A 17,750-nucleotide genomic window follows, 5' to 3' on the forward strand; every position below is an offset into this window, starting at 1 on the left:
ACTGTACCAAGCCTTGGCAGCATATTGCGATTTATGTGCTGTCCTGTCTCGTTGCTGTGTGACTTAGAATTAGAATGTGAGCTGTGCGAGTCTGAGTCAGTGTTGCCAAGTCTCGTGAGAGAAATAAGCCAACCAACCTCCAAAAACAAGCCCAAAACAAGCCAAATCTTGTCCAGAAGTTGCGGTCTGATTCTGGTAGTCATGACAAGACCAATGAGAGTTAGCGCTTTCAGAGTTGCTAATATACGTTCCCCCCCGCAACCTGCCTCCACTCCATTGAAGTCACAACAACCTGCAAGCATGACAATGTGACAGTAACACAAGCATGACCATGTGACAGTACTACCGGCTCAGAACACAAGTTGAATGTGTAAAGAAAACAATAAAGACTGAGACGTCAGAAGTATATAACTGAGTTGGGGAAAATAAGGATGTGACAGTGTATAAAGTGTGACAGAAGATTATGTACAAACCAGGCAAACTTTTTCAGTTAGCCATGGTAGAATCCATGATGTAGCCTAAACAACATAACGTGAGAAGAAGCTAAGGAGCACTGACACAGTTAGTTCCTTGTCTGCCAACTTAAGCGACCGCAGACTGGCTAACATGGCACGTGAAATCATGTAAATTAAATCAAAGCATTTTGATCTTAGAATAATGGGCACCTGAGAACCTCTATGCTTTGGAAAATGGTCTGAAATAAGGTAATGTATACATGATTTGAACATGCTTGAACATTTGACATTTAAGGCCTAATTTCAACACTTGTGGATGTCATTATGGCATAAACAATAAGTTGAAGGGTCAATTTAGCAGGTTCAAATCATGCGTACTTAACATATACATTTCCAAAGCATTATTGTATTAACTTTTTCATAGTTTGGAAACAATTATCAATTTCAAAATGCAACACATACATACACAATACATGTGTGCTGTATGGCTGAAGCATTGCATTTCCTTGATTATTATGGTATGAATATGACTTGTTGTGTTTGTATTATTGTGTGTTATAGTATAATAACTGTTCCGAAATGGATAGATTTCTATGCATTTCAGGGTTTTGGCTCCCCAATTATTTTTATTTATAGATGTCATCGATTATTTAAAAATATATATATTTCATCGTTTTCTATGCATTTCAGGGGGTTGGCTCCCCAAAATGTTTTTGGCCCAAACAGTCATAATAAGTGTCCCTTATTTTGTTTTCTGAAAGGTGGCAACCCTAGATATGTTACATGCCCAGTGTGCACACACACGCCACACACACACACACACACACACACACACACACACACACACACACACACACACACACACACACACACACACACACACACACACACACACACACACACACACACACACACACACACACACACTCACTTGGCAGGCGTCAACTCCTCCGTTTATGTATCCTGCACAGATCATGCCGTCATCCAGTCGGTCTCCATAGACATGTGGATCCATGCAGCTCTGCTTAGAGATCAAGGGAGCCTTGCCTCCCAACAGTCTGTCTGAACGTTTTTTATTCCCTGAGTTTCAAGAACACAGAGAGGAAAAAGAGACAAAGAGAGAAAAACTTGACACATGCTGCAAACTTATGTTTCCAATGATAAAGGAATAATTGATTACAAATGGAGAGGAATAGATGAGACAGGAACCTTTATGAGGAGGAAACACTTTCCTCTCAGACATGATTCACTGTCACACAGAAGCTGTGTTGGTGAGAGAGATACAGAACAGCTGTTCAGTACAGCTGTTCAGTACAGCTGTTCAGTACAGCAGTATATTAACATGTTTTTAAAACACACTGAGTTAGAGTTAGGGTGTCGCCTGAGTGTGGACGAAAACACAGCTTCTTGTGTTTTCACTGCTTGACGCTTGTGTAAAGACTAGGATAAAGATACCGAGGATGCACCAGTGATGTCAAAGTAAAACTTTTTTTTTTTCAGACCTCCTAACTCCACTTGAGCTGTATTTGTGTAAAGTGATGATAATATAAGGACATATTTAAGTATCTGACAATGTATAAAGTCACCATACCAACTTTGATGATGCAGTGCTGTGTGTGGTCTTAAAAACATGTATTTCTTTTCCATTTCCTGAAAAGTGTATATTTTGGACAAATATTCATATTTGTAAAATCCATACTACTTGGCCTTCTCACGGCCCGGTGGTTGGGAACCTCTGGGTTAGATGATTTGACAAATTTGACGCATTGCCATCGCTAGCCGACACTTTGTTTAAGCAGAGTTTGCAGATTGGCTTAAGCACGTTAGCTGGCGTGCAGGCGCAAAGCATTCACTTATTGGGCCAGTAGCGTTTCTTTTTGAGCCGTCTCCGGCTGTTATTGCTCTCGCTGATATTCTCTCTCTACTGCCTCCGTAAACAATAATCATGTGACAGTGTGCACAACACACATGTCATGTGACACAGTTTTGCTGACAAGCCATCAAGATTTCATAAAACCGTATTAAACCGTAAAGACACAGGAGGCCCAACTTTACGTTGAGACTGATCTGACTCCATAGTCTGCTACTGTAGGTAGTTTTAACTCTCTCTAGTGAAACTCTAGTGAGATTTAAAACTCCCTGGGTTTCAAATTCACTGTAGCTGTAACTGTCTATGGTATGAGGTTGATTCAGATCAGTGTAATGTGTAGATACAGTGGTTACCTGTTCGTTCATGCGCGATCTTCAAACGGCCGCCTATTGCCGCCTATTGGACCTCAGAGGTACCTAAACATACCTTTAAAAGTTGACGCCCACAGAATCTTAGCGCCTCCCATTGCAAGGATTAGAACGTTTAGTGTGGCCGTTCAGCCACCAGGTGGCGCTTGGTATCAAAATTAAAAAAAGTTAAAGTACTCATTATAAAGAAAGTCCAGTTTCACATGTTATGTTAAAATTGAAAATAGCAGATCTACAAGCTTACAACATGTAGCTTAGTTCTGCTAAGGCTGAAGTGGTTAATGTATGTTTTGTAATAATAATCAAAATCTGCAAAGTAACTAGTAGCCTAGTTTTCAAACACTGCGCATTGCATCCGTCTGTGTGTGTGTGTGTGTGTGTGTGTGTGTGTGTGTGTGTGTATAAAATATATAAAACATATTTTGAAAGTAGCAGATCTACAAGCTCACATTGCCACCCCAAATGTAAATAAAGTATTCAATGAAACAGTCTTATATATTATTATTTTTTCTCGCATCACACATGCTGTGTAGTATATATTGTAATTGTTTCCTCTGTAAATGAGACAGCCCAGTTAGTGTAGAGGTTAACACTGCTTTCCAGTAATTTTACGGCCCGCGTTCGAATCCCACGCAAGGAGCATGATCGTAACTCGAACCGTAATTAGTGATTATTAGTATTTATAAACATACTTGTGTGAATTACGGAGAAATCTGAATGAAGTCTTGTTTGGGGAGGCGCTACGCACTTATGGATTATGGATCTCTTTGTGTCAGTCGTGCGACCTATTTTTGGTTCTGCTATTTTTAAATAGCTATAAGGCTGAAGTGGTTAATGTATGTTTTGTAATAATAATCAAAATCTACAAAGTAACAAGCAACTAATGTTGTCAAACACTGCGCATCGCATCTGTGACACACAAGCCACCACAAGCAGGCGGACCTATATTCACACCTCAGACCGCCTGGATCATTGAAAGAAAAACCCATAAACAGTTGAATGTGGAAATACACGGGTTCTGCCCATCCCTCTAACCCATGTAGGCTACCTGTATAAACCATGCTGTTGCATGCACATGAAAATGTAGGCCTACTTAAAATCTCAAAATCGGCCGGGCTGAATTTGCATCTGAACAAATACATTGATAGAACCCCCCCCCCCTCAAAGAAAGCCCTTCCCTTCCCCCAATAATGTTTGCAGATGGGCTATTTTCAGCACAGGCTACTGTAGTATTGCCTATAGATTAGACTGGGGATTTGTGTAGCCCAGACTGATTGGGTGTCGTTGATAAAATGTTCTTAAAAGGGAGATTTTTTAGGTTAACATCAAGAAGGGCCGGTCAGCTCCATTCACGGCTTTAGCAGGCAAACCCCCCAATACAATGCTTTGTTTTCAAGTGTTGCATTGCGCACAAACGTCAGTAGTATTACAAAGTTATAAAAAATGTGCATGACAAAAAATAACCCACTTAATAACACACTTCCATACAGAATGGGAGGAAGACTTTTTTTCCCCCATTCCAAGTGTGTTTGTCTTATATGCAACGCCAGCGCCGCTATTCCAAAGCCCCGCAAAAAGCACAAAGTACAAACGTATAATAATAATAATAAATATTTATTTATATATTTTCTGAAACTTGACATTCTGCATGAGAGAGAGAGAGAAAGAAAAGAGAGAGAGAGAGAGAGAGAGAGAGAGAGAGAGAGAGAGAGAGAGAGAGAGAGAGAGAGAGAGAGACTTAAATCAGGGGTCTTCGACAGGAGGTCCGAGACCCCTAGAGGGTCCTCAGAGTTACTGCCGGGGGTCCAGCACAGAAAGTAGGCTACATTTGGGGAGGCATTGTGAGCTTGTAGATCTGCTACTTTCAAAAGATGTTTTATATATTTTATACATTTGAAAAGCACAGCGAAGCACAGCTATTGGAAATTGGAAATACTAAAAAAATACCTAAAATCTTTACTTATGTACAGTAGCCAGTAGTACAGAAGGCTGCTGGAAAGTTAAGCTGCTGGGGACCCCCTGGAACACTCCCAAGGACCCCCCCTGGTAGTGATATCTCTCTCTCTCTCTCTCTCTCTCTCTCTCTCTCTCTCTCTCTCTCTCTCTCTCTCTCTCTCTCTCTCTCTCTCTCAGAATGTCCCATTACTCAAGTACATTTTGAATATATATATTTATTTTCTCATTCATTTGAAAATAGCCGATCTACAAGCTCACAATGCGTCGCCATGGGGTTGGTCGAATCCCCCCCCCCCATATCAAAACAGAAGATCTGCTTTCGGGAACCTCGGAAACGAGCCACTCTCGTGTTGTTAGTGTGTCTGGGGGGTCTGCAGGAGGGCGAGGTGGGGAAGGGGGGTGGGGTGGAGGATCTCATCAGGTCATAACAAGATCTACAAGCTAACAATGTGTCTCTCCCATGAGCATTGCAGCTTGAAGATATGTTGTGTTTGTTGATCACACAGCTCCTCTCTCTCTCTCTCTCTCTCTCTCTCTCTCTCTCTCTCTCTCTCTCTCTCTCTCTCTCTCCGAGTACGCAAATGAGCCATGCGGTCTTACAACGTACTGTAAACACAAGCACTCCCTAGCCCAGATCTGCAATTTTTTTTTAACCTTGTGAAAACTTGTGAAATGGGAAAATAGCCGATCCGCTTTTGGGGGCAGGGAAACTAGTTTCTAGCATACATGAGAGCTTCCTTTTCTCTCCTCCAAGGCACTAGGCAGGTTACAGTAGTCTATTCACACCTGGCTTAGACCGTGGAGTGTCATGTGTCATTGTTACAGTTTGGGGGTAGGGATCATTTGCATCTTTTGTGCGTAGTAGATGTGATTGTGTGTGTAAAGTGGTATAGTGTTTCACCGTGTCAACTCGAATGCTACTGAACAGGGATAAATTAATTAATTATTATGGATATAAATATAATAAGTAAACAATCAACAATTCATTGGCATTGCCAAATGCACATTTTATTTGACCACTTATTTTATTCTTAGTTTTAACTGCACCCTCAAAAACATTTTTTCATTGCACCTTCAAGCTAAGCTTCTGATTAAAGAAGTTAGGGACGCTTGGGGTTTCACCGTGTAAAGTAACTAAGTAAATTTACTCAAGTACTGTAGGCCTACTTGAGTAATTTCCAGCTTTCTGTGCTTTCTGTGTGTGCACTTACACGAGATGTACTTTGTAGATGTTACAATCTATCTTTAATAATACTAACTAGATGTGGTGTAAAGTAAGTTATTTTACTCCACTACAATTATTTGAAAACGAACTAAGCACATAGTTTGATGCCAATACTTTGTATTGGCTTTGTAGCCTAGTTTTACTCAGTAAAATATTTTTAACACAGGCCTTTTACTTGTAACAGAGTATTTTTATATTGTGGTAAAAAAACGGGACATTCTGCAATAGATTAATATTACATATTACTTTTTAGTTACTTAAAAAAATAAAATAATTGAACAATTAAATAATCTAGATTTTGTATTATTATTATTATTATTATTATTATTATTATTATTATTAGCCCACAGATTATTTTTGGGACAGAGATGGCAGATGAGCAGGCATTTAAATTATAAGATTTAAGGATTGTGAATTACATTAATGTATCAATGTATTTACTTAAATTAATCAATTCATAAATAGACATATACCTTAATGTAATGTAATCTAGAGTAATTTCTTTCCTCTGCAAACATTTTAGCTCTCTTATGCCACCTACTGTCCACCTACTGTATTACAGCGCAAGACACACCTCCAAGCCATAGCCACACCCCCAACCTTTCACAACCTAGGGTTAGGTGAGTCCTGGTAGGTACCTTTCAGAGACTGGGGCGTATAGGTCAGCAGGTAACCACTGTAGATACATACCAGTGATTCAGATCAGTGTAATGTGTAGATAGATACATACCAGTGATTCAGATCAGTGGTAATGTGTAGATAGATACATACCAGTGAATCAGATCAGTGGTAATGTGTAGATAGATACATACCAGTGATTCAGATCAGTGTAATGTGTAGATAGATACATACCAGTGAATCAGATCAGTGGTAATGTGTAGATAGATACATACCAGTGATTCAGATCAGTGGTAACGTTTAGATAGATACATACCAGTGATTCAGATCAGGTGGTAACGTGTAGATAGATACATACCAGTGAATCAGATCAGTGTAATGTGTAGATAGATACATACCAGTGATTCAGATCAGTGGTAATGTGTAGATAGATACATACCAGTGAATCAGATCAGTGGTAATGTGTAGATAGATACATACCAGTGATTCAGATCAGTGTAATGTGTAGATAGATACATACCAGTGATTCAGATCAGTGGTAACGTGTAGATAGATACATACCAGTGATTCAGATCAGTGTAATGTGTAGATAGATACATACCAGTGAGACCCCATCCAGAGACCACACACTCTTTGCCATCAGGGAATGGCTGGTTTGGCAGACAGGCAGTTTTAACATGGCGGGTTTCCAAGGCACAGAGTGGACTTTGGGTGACATTCAGCTGAAGTAAAGCTGACACACAGAAAGGTACATTAGCATATCTGACAACAATGTACAATTTAGGCATTTAGCAGACACTAAATCCAGAGCGACTTACAGTAAGCAAGGTAAACACAAGGTAATACATCAAATGCATAGAGACAGTGTAGTGCCTCAATAACCTAGGATCATAGGTAAACCAAGAAACTATCAGATTCAGGTTCAGATCAATCTGGGAACCCATCGCCAAATGAAAAGGAAAAAACAGCGCCCTCTGCTGTTTTTGACTATCTCAGTTGGCTCTGGGAGGAAGTTGACGTAGCACCCGTGCGCAAGGAAACCGGGGTTTTGGTCTGCCTTCAGTGCATCACTTCCGGTGGTGCGACTATGTTTTCATTCCCAGTAACAATATTTCTACACGGAAAACTAACACCACTTCTCCCAGAGAACATGGATCGTTTTGGTTATAAGCCCACTTGTTTCTATGATGAAAGAGTAAGTTAAAATGTGAATATCTTTCCGTGGTTTTGTCTGCTCCGCGGACGCTATTGTTAAATTAGTTCCGGTTTGTTTCGAGTGGGGAAGGAACGACGGACACGTGAATCCCGCCCACTACATTTGATTGGGTAAAGCGCGGCCTGCTTCCTGATCTGAAGGCACGCCCACTTGTAGGCCAGTGCGTACGTGATATGACGAACCCCCCCGACAGATTAAAACACAGAGCAGAATCTGTTCTTGAGAGATTAGGTTCAGATTAACTTGATTGTCACTTGGACGTACATGTGAAACTTATGCTCGGAAGCTCCAATACAATAAAACATGATAAAACAACCTAAACCACTTGATAAACAATAACAACAGGGCAAGATTATCAATTAATGAAAGTGCAGAGTGCAAAGTATAGAGGGTTATTGCACAGTCACTTTTCACTGTTATTTAACAGTTTGATGGCCTGTGAAAAAAAATAACTGTTCCTCAGCCTAATAGTGTGCGCTAATATAAAGAGGATCTTGTATCCCTTAACCCTTGTGGTCTTTAGAGGGGAGAACAGTCTTTTGTGGGGGTTGGTGGGGTCTTTAATTATCCTAGTTCAGATGTCTTGACTTAGTGAACTAGTTCAGATGTCTTGACTCAGTGAACTAGTTCAGATGTTCTGACTGTGAACTAGTTCAGATGTTCTGACTCTGTGAACTAGTTCAGAAAGCCTGTCTGAACTAGGAAGTGTTTTATTTATTTTTGTCGGAAGGAGCATGTATTGATTCTTACACACTGCATTTATTTCATGTGATTAATTCACATTGATTTAAACTGCTGCTTCTGTTTGAGTACATCCACACAGAATACAAATATAACATGACAATATAGTGACTTATTTTTTTTGATATCACCAAAATAATTGTTGATGTGAAATATAAGCAGATGCATGTTCTGATCATGTATCATGTACAGGGGGTGTGTCCAACTCCAGGTGTGGTATTTAAACACAACATTACCTGAGTTTAACTCACTCAAAGGACCACAGAGACAATAAAAGACCCAGAGAGTACTCTGCAGATGAAAGAAATGTAACACCTGGTTTGACAGTTAATCATGTTGTGTCGTATGTCAATTCATGGCCTTACCAATGTCACTATGAGAAGCGGAGAAATGACCATCAGGGGACTTTGATTGCCTGTAATCCCGGTGAACGATGGCTCTCACCACAGGGATGACCTGGTCAAAGTCTTCATTTCTCGTAAGGTACGATCCGCCCAAGACCACCTGCATGTCCATGGACCTGTTGTGGCTGCTGAACAAACATTATGTTAATTAAAAGTCAATCTTCTTCAAATCAGATAGATATATAGATAGCAGAGGTCACATTAGGTCAGTAATTGCCTGTTTTGGCTGTTTGTTTTAAACCGTGTTTCTTGTAGCCTTTTCTGATGGAACAGTCGGGGGGTCGTTAAAACAATAGGACGATGGCGTCGACCCATGTAAACATTGAAGACATGACCTTGGGACGCACAGCACTGTGTGAGAAAAACTAGCCCCTGGATTTGGTCACGGGACACAGGACGTGGGGAGAACCGTCTGTGTTTTTCAGTGGTTTTCCAGGGAAGGAGATTCCGGTAGAAGGACGTGCCGTGGGGACACTGTCTGGATTGATGCGCAGACATCCCACCCTGGAGAAAATCATTTGCACGCACGCGCATGTGCGTGCACAGTCCGTGCGCCCGCGCGAAGATTTGCAATTTTTTTCAGGATTTTGGTACTTTTTTGGGGGTTTTATTTCGTTTTTTCTTTAATTATAATTATTTTAATGTTATTTGATTCTTATTTTTGCCTGATTTTACCGATTTATTATCATAGATTATAATTATAATATGCAACGGGAGCAAGTCTAACCCAGTGTTTACAAAAATCACCAAAATCAGCCACAAGCATGAAAGTTTCACAAAGGAGGAACTTAAATTTGACCTACAATTTATCCATCTCCAAAGGGCACCTGTTTCTGTTTGGATAAATCACAGATTCTTAACACATTGGGTGCCAGCATTTTATAATAACAGATTACGTTCGGTGCCGAAATCTCACCGTTGAGCTGCGCAGCGCTGTTTAAGCTGTAGACTGTTTAAGCTGTAGAAAAAAAGCATGCCTCCATTTTACCCGATGGTCCTGGCTAACGCCTGGAACGATAACATTTCTCACGCGAGTAACAATGGCGCCCGATGTGTTAATAATAATAATAATAATAATAATAATAATAATAAGGGTAATAATAATAATAATAATAATAATACATTGTATTTATATTGCACTTTACATTTGATACAAACCTCAACGTGCTACAGTAAAGCATAAAAAACATTTGCATAAAACAATCTAAGCATCTCAATTTGACCAATATAAGTCTACAGTACAAGCACATAAATAGATCTTTATCTATCTCTCCCAAGTAGCACTCCATCTCTTATTTGATCAATATACACTGAATCAGTTATCTTAAAAACTAGCAAATCTACAAGCACTTAAACATATATTTATCTATCTATACACATAGTCACTTTAAACTCTTTCAGCCTGGAGTATTAGTTATTTAGGCATTAGTGTAGCTATTAAAGCCATGAGCAGATCTACAAGGCAAGCTCACACCCCATGAGCTTGTAGATCTTCTAATTTCACTAGGCTATTTGAATGCATTCGCCACACGTTTTTAGCTTTTGATCTTTGGAGCAGTTGAGAAGTTACTGTTACATACAGTGCAACGAGTAAAAGTGTCACTATTTTAGACATGGGTAACTCCTTGAGTACAGTGTATATATTCTTTTCTCCCCGTCTCTGCATCTGAGACCAGTGGTTGGTCACTTTTAGACGCCCACTCCTCCCACAGCGAAAGACATTAATTCATTTTGTCAGATTGACAGTTCAGCAACGAATGAGAACAAAGAAGAGGTAAAAAAAAAGAAAAAAGCATTGCAGGTTGCAGATCCGGTCTGTGTGAGCCTCATGTGCAAACCGAGACAGTAGGCGGGCTCTAGACCGGATCTGAGCAATGAGAAGTAAATAGGAACCGTTCTCCCGCAAATCCACCATTTGATCGTCTGGTCGGCACAAGAGAAGAGCTGTCGTGTTATTAACTCAAAGATGCCCTTGTTTTTGTCTGTCTCCGGCTTCAAACATACATTTAACTTTGAAAAGTTAATCTGTGCAAAATAAGTTAATATTGTTTACTCTGTCGCTACCAGTGAATACTTTTTAGGCTATAATCATTCATAATAGGCTATCCATTATAATCATTAATTAGTGTAAATGTAACCATTAGTCAGGTTCACTATGTATTTTTGTTCAACATTTTTGGAGATTAGTAAAACTATACATTTTTGGAATCTTCAGAGCATGGGGAATCCAAAAATCTATGTTGCCATTTGCACAGACACCTGCAAAGCCGCCATTCCGGACGTTCACAATGGCCGACATAAAATACATAATTTCTGCTATCTTGGCTTTTACACAACCTAGAAACTTAATTAAACGTGCTAATCCTATGTTTTCTGTGTCAAGGAATCAAATGAAAACCAAATAAATTGTGCTCAAGATCTTACAGTGGTGCCCCCATTTGGTGGCCTGGGAAATAATGATAATAGTATGCTCCTAGTATCTGATATATCATACTATTAATTTAAATAATAATGTATATATTTTTCTTGGAAGTTAATGTGAAATATAAATATTGTAAATATTATAAATATATATATATATATTAGGTTGTTCTGAACTTTCAGGGCATAACTCATGATGGATGAAACTCATGGCAAGAACCCAGGCGAGCCTGTTGACTGGAAACTATGCATCTTCTGTCAGAAGTCTGACAGTAGCAAAGGGGAATACGTTCTGAATCCCAAGACCGAATCTTACCAGAAAGTACTTGATGTGGTGACTGAACGAGCCAGACTAAATGATGGACAATTTGTTTCAATTCAAATGCGTCTCCAAGGATGTACCAAAGAAATGCTGCTTGAGAAGAAAACAACATGGCATCGAAGCTGCTATTCTTCTGCCACACACCCGACAAAGTTGCAGTGAGCCAGAGACCGCTTCAAGCATTCAATGTCCTCAGGACAGTTTGCCATTAAGAAAACTGGCTATAGAAGATCAAGCACAGAAATGGAAGCTGATACACCAGGAACATCAATGCCATTCACAAGATCTGCGACAAACCCTTTGTCAAAAGACCAGTGCTTCTTCTGTCAATCATGGTCAATCAATGGTCAAGCTCTCTTCACAGTTCGGACCGAGAACTCTGGGAAGGCAAGCAGTAGACATGTCCCAAGATCCAGTGTTGATGACGAGATTAAGCACGGCAATATCACCAAGTGATGCCCATGCAATAGATGTTATGTATCACAAGCAGTGCTGGACAAAACATGTGTTTCATGTCATCAGGGATCATACCAGTGACAAAGCCAAATCCACAACAGCAGACCTACCCATGCAGGTGTCATGCTTGATCGAGTTGATCAATCTCATTGACATACAAACTCAAAACAAAGCATATCTACCCATGAGTGATGTGGAGAGAACATACATCTCCATGCTTGGGGGTAGCGAGGCGGCACAGAAGCACACACCAACGCTCACAAGACAATGGCTGAAGAGTAATATTATTCAAGTGTTTAATTCCTTTCCTTTTAACAGGTCGTTCATGAAAGTCCTTGCGGTCTTGTTTCCAATGAGAACCTGTGAGCAATTGGGGTTAAGAGTCTTGCTCAGGGACAAATTTCATATCATCGGCACATATGCTGGGATAGCCTGGAATCGAACCTGGGGCAACCAGGGCCAGCTGGTTCCCTAGGCGGGCTCACTAACCACTCAGCTATGGCCGCCCCAAGTGTGAAGTCCGTGAGGCAGAAAGACAGAACAAAACCGTATTGCCCTGAAGCCTGCGAAGAACATATGGTCCACATGTCTATGCTACAAGACCATGCAAGTGAATTGGACAGCATGAAGATGTTATTCAAGACAGCTAAGCTAATACGCACACAAAAGGAAACAGTCAGACATGGTTAACGTACTGAGCACGGCAAAAGATGTTCCACCAGAGTTGTACAGCCTTATATGTTGGATTTTGGTAGGACCCGAAGAGGAGTTGCAAACAGAGATGAGGTCCAGGACAATGGATCAATCTGCACTTACCTTAAACCAGAACATCATGTATGCTTTCAAAACCAAAAGGCAGGTGCAACACCAACCCATGCAGGTGACAAGACACATTCCGGATACAACATGCCCGAGAAAATCCACAGGTTCTGGATTTGGCACCATTCATCACGACACCAGGAACAAGAAACTTATAGACCTCCTTCATTCACATAACTATTGTGTACCATACGGTAGGTCACTGCTTTTGGAAACAGCTATAGCTAATACTGTTGTGGAAAACACAGTTTGATGGCCTGTACGTCCCTCCCTTCCTCAAAAAAGGAACCTTTGTGTTCTTTGCTGTTGACAATACTGACTTTGTCGAGGACACAGCTGATGGAAAAGGCACCACACATGGGACAATCACAGCAGTATATCAGAAGGCCAATGCTCCAGGGTAAGTCATCGCACCCAGGCTGGAACTTAAAGAGGCAAATAATAATACAGTAATACAATAATAATAATCTATCAGTTGCCCCATATCATGTACCAATCAAGCCATGTAGCAAACCAAAACCGGGATTGGTCAAGAGAGCACAACAATTTGAGGTCAACACCACAGGGGTTACTGAGTCTTATCAGCTAACCACCCTAGGCTGGATCATAGCGTCTGCCCTGTCAAATGAAAAACATGGAGAACAGAGCAAAATTCCTGGTTGGGCTGGATTCAAATCACTTGTATCATCTGACCAATCCTTGACCCAAGTTGGTGCACTACCGCTGTTGCCAGAAGTTGCACATGAGTGGTCTACAATGCTGACGATGATTTTGCAAGCATCCCAGTTGAGGAGTTTGGTCGTTGGTGAAGAACACCCAACAGTGAAAACCTTCGACATGGCCTTATACGAGAAGCAGCAAGTTGCCTCCTACAGTTGGTGCCCTTGAGGAGCACATTGAACGTGTCCGTGTTCAAAGTAGGGTGTGGTGCCAAGCCACTGTGATGTGGCAGCAACCTTTCGACGCACTTAAACATGGCTATTATCAAAATAGCCATGGTGACATACTACCTACCACCACAAAGGTTCCACCTGCACCACAGGCCATTGTAGAGTTGGTCAGATGTCAGTGCAAAACCCACTGCACATCCAAGAAATGTTCATGCAGGAGACACAACTTGGCTTGCACAGAACTTTGTTTGTGTGGAAGTGACTGCAAAAACGACACAGACTGTAATGCTGAAAATGACTCTCTGGACAGTGATGAAGAGCTGTGAAAGAATATTCCTGGATGATACAGATCTAGTACATCCTGTGTATAGTTACATCTGGTAACTAAATCTGATATACCCATAACTTCAGTTGAATGTATTTTATGTGATACAGTTACTGTATGTCACCAATATAAAGACTATGGTTTTCATTTACCTTTGTTTGTTGATTTGATTTAATCCTGAGAACAATGTTGAGGTCTTTATTGGATTCATTGACCCAAAACACATAGGATTAGCATGTTTAATTAAGTTTCTAGGTTGTCTAGAAGCCAAGATAGCACAAATTGTGTATTTTATGTCGGCCATTTTGAATGTCCGGAATGGCGGCTTTGCAGGTGTCTGTGCAAATGGCAACATAGATTTTTGGATTCCCCATGCTCTGAAGATTCCAAAAATGTATAGTTTTCCAAATCTCCAAAAATTTTGAACGAAATAACATTTTTTAACATAGTGAACCTGACTACATTTCCTAAACCCTGTTTGTGTGCCTAATTCAAGCTCACCACTACAGCGATTGTGCTGTTTCATACATTTTTGTACACCTGTACACCAAATGAAGCGTAGCACTAGGCAGCATATGTGAGGTTTGAATGGGATTGAAATCTTAATCGATATTTAAAAGACAATGGTGCCCCCGTTGCGCAGGGGAGAAGGTGTCAGAGCGTGTGGAGCCCCGAGGGGAGAGAGTGGCCAATGGAATCGCAGGAAAAAACGGTCAATTTGATCTGAAGTCTGTCTGAAGTCTGTCTGTGTGGTAGTTGGCCTTACTGCCATCATGCAAGTGTTAAGAAAAAAATCACACCCAGTGAGTGGCTTCATTTCAAGGCTGCTCAACAGGAACACATTGGGGGCGGGGCTTAAGCAATTACAGCCTGTCCCTATTGGCCGTCTAAGAGCACCTAGCAAGTTTGGGAAGTTTAGCATGCTGAGAACTGGAGTTATAGCTGTTTAAAGCCCAGCCAATAGGAATACAGAGGGGGCGGGGCTTAAGCAATTAAGGAATAAACCTTTTACTTTTGGACATTACTAATTTCTTTTTTATCATTGTTTGCAGCTCAGTGTAAAGAGGTATTCTCAGACAAAAGGTCACTACAGATTGTTCCGTCCAGATCCCACTGGTTAATAAATGCTGAAAGACACTCAAAGTCATTATGGCTTCAGGAAATATTTGTTTAAGAGAATCCATGTTTTCTCTCATTGCATATTACCATAAAATAATAATTTAATGCAGCTTACATGCAGTGAGCAGCAGTGAGGACCCAACAGGATGCAATGAGGACGCCTCCACATGCATGGGTGAACGGTTCTGATGATCCAGTGGTTCTGCGCTGCAGAGACACCTGCCATGGATGATGCACAGAAAGAGAACGACTGCCTCCGACGATCTTGGTCGTATCACCGGGATCAGGTCTGCCACACTGGGAGAACAGGTCTGGACAAGATGGAGACATAACATGAGAGCTAGAGAGAGCAGGATCTGTCTGTCTGTCTGTCTGTCTGTCTGTCTCTCTGTCTGTCTGTAAAATCCTCAGGGTTCATGACTCCAAGTAATAGTCCATGATGTATGCGGAAGTGCCTTTTAGATCAGGCTAGGTCTGTTTGTGGCGGTGATGTTCCACATACTAAACCTATGAGTTTATAAACCGTGTAGCTCTCACTACAGCGATCAGCTGTTTCATTCACTTTTGATTGGCACTTCAATGAGATATGCGTCTGGGCACAGGGAGAGTCTGTCTCCGGCTTCAGACATGCATTTAACTTTGAAAAGTTAATCTGTGCAAAATAAGTTAATATCGTTTATTCTGTCGCTACCAATGAATAATTTTAGGCTATAATCATTCATAATAGGCTATCCATTATAATCATTAATCCATATAATCATTCATATAGGCTATCCATTATAATAATTAATCCATATTATCATTCATAGAGGCTATCCATTTTTCACTCGAGTGTAAATGTAACCATTTCCAAAACCTTGTTTGTGTGCCTAATTCAAGCGGTCGGACGGACCGTCTGTCCAAAAGAAGCAAATAATGTATTTGCTTCTTTTGGTTTATTTGAAATAAACCATTACAGGGATATTTCACTTTCAAAAATGTTTGCTGTCATTTTAATCTTGGTTTGGTGTCAAGTCTAATCAGGCTTTTGTGAGCACCCCAGACAATTTTTAAGTTGCTTGATTGAGCTATTTAGATATTTGATATTCATTGTATCAGACATGCCCCCCAGATATGCCCCCTTCCAATATAAACTCAATTTTAACCATGTTCAATTAATTTAAAACACCTGTCCTTGGTTCTGGTTACTGATATTGTCCATCTAATGCATGAGGAGACTGTTTTTTCAATTACTTTTTTCATTTATTATTATTAAAAACTTAATGAAAACAGTAATTGAAAAAACACTGTCTCCTCATGCATTAGAAGGCCAATACCAGTCACCAGAATCATGGTTCTGGTGACTGGTAAACATAAACCAATGTTTAAGTATTTATTATCTATAAATCAATCAATCAATCAAAAGGACAGATAGATTAATAGATTTGTCTGGAGTAGGTGTTGGCTAGTACGTACTCTCGCATCACAGATAGATAGATAGATAGATAGATAGATAGATAGATAGATAGATAGATAGATAGATAGATAGATAGATACCTGAACAGATCACCTTCAGTCTATCCCTAGATATACCAGACTGCATTGTTACACACTCCCTCAGTGAAGATTCAGACCCAACACAGGAAGATGTAATCCGCCATACAGGTTGATGTTTAGAACCAGGACTCCAACCTCTTGAAACAGCAGAGCCACAGTCTAACTGTTTACACACTACAGTTGATGACTCCATGTTCCAGTCTGACGTAGAATCAGCCGCTGGTCTCCACTCGTCCTGATGTTTCACCTCCAGTCTACCAGAACAGCTACTGGTTCCTCCCACCAACCTGACATCATCAGACTCTGTACAGCGACAGTAGAATAAACAGTACAGGGTAATATTAAAAGGTAATATTACTTTGGGATTAGAAGAAAAAACGTTTAAATTGCAATGATGTGTTAGTTGTTTGTTCATGTTTGTTTACCTGCTGTGTGGACTGTTGGTTGAACCTGGAGAGCTGAAGAGAAAACAATATCACATTTATGAGTTTGAGTGTAAACAGTACATGGAACCTGTCTAGCAGTACAGCAAAAAAATGAACACGGTTGCCATGGTGATTTGGTGACACAGTAACCTTCACGAACAAGGGAGCAGCTCATAGACTGTAAACAATATGGACTAAGAGCCGTGGCGTCACCCATTGGTTTCTACAGACACGTTTTGAAGCCTCTAGTTTAGTGAAAAATGTCTGTGAGTGAAACCACACCCAGTGTGAAGGGGAGCGAGGGGTGGGTCTTCACTCAGTAGAACCAATCACAAGCCCCGAAAGCATAACCTGCTTCATCATCAATGGAAAATATTAAGGGAAAAACGCACAAAGAAGACTTGAAACTAGTGACTGAAAACATAACGTCTTTATGAAAAGGTTTACTAAGGTAATAAAACCAAGTGTAAAGTCACGTCAAGTCACTTCAATGGAATGAAATGTATTAAACAGGCCCCTCCCACAAACTTTGGACTGCACTCATAGCCACCTGCTATAGCGCCACCATGAGGCTGATTTGAAAC

The 17,750-nt window shown here is 40.5% G+C and overlaps 1 protein-coding gene across 1 annotated transcript in view; it reads right to left on the reverse strand.

Annotated features, from left to right (window-relative positions):
- The window catches only part of LOC308092831 (uncharacterized protein), a gene marked incomplete at its 5' end in the record, with an annotated part of 121,725 nt that overhangs the window by 1,270 nt on the left and 102,705 nt on the right, over positions 1-17,750 (reverse strand). The window contains 6 exons of the mRNA XM_080438930.1: positions 1,387-1,535; positions 7,094-7,225; positions 8,815-8,978; positions 15,321-15,516; positions 16,742-17,044; positions 17,167-17,199. Of these exons, the coding sequence (XP_080295056.1) occupies positions 1,387-1,535; positions 7,094-7,225; positions 8,815-8,978; positions 15,321-15,516; positions 16,742-17,044; positions 17,167-17,199 (977 nt within the window). The remainder of the gene's footprint in view (positions 1-1,386; positions 1,536-7,093; positions 7,226-8,814; positions 8,979-15,320; positions 15,517-16,741; positions 17,045-17,166; positions 17,200-17,750) is intronic.

Source organism: Gymnoscopelus braueri (assembly GCF_963280865.1).
Source record: "Gymnoscopelus braueri genome assembly, chromosome: 10".
Taxonomy (NCBI): Eukaryota; Metazoa; Chordata; class Actinopteri; order Myctophiformes; family Myctophidae; genus Gymnoscopelus; species Gymnoscopelus braueri.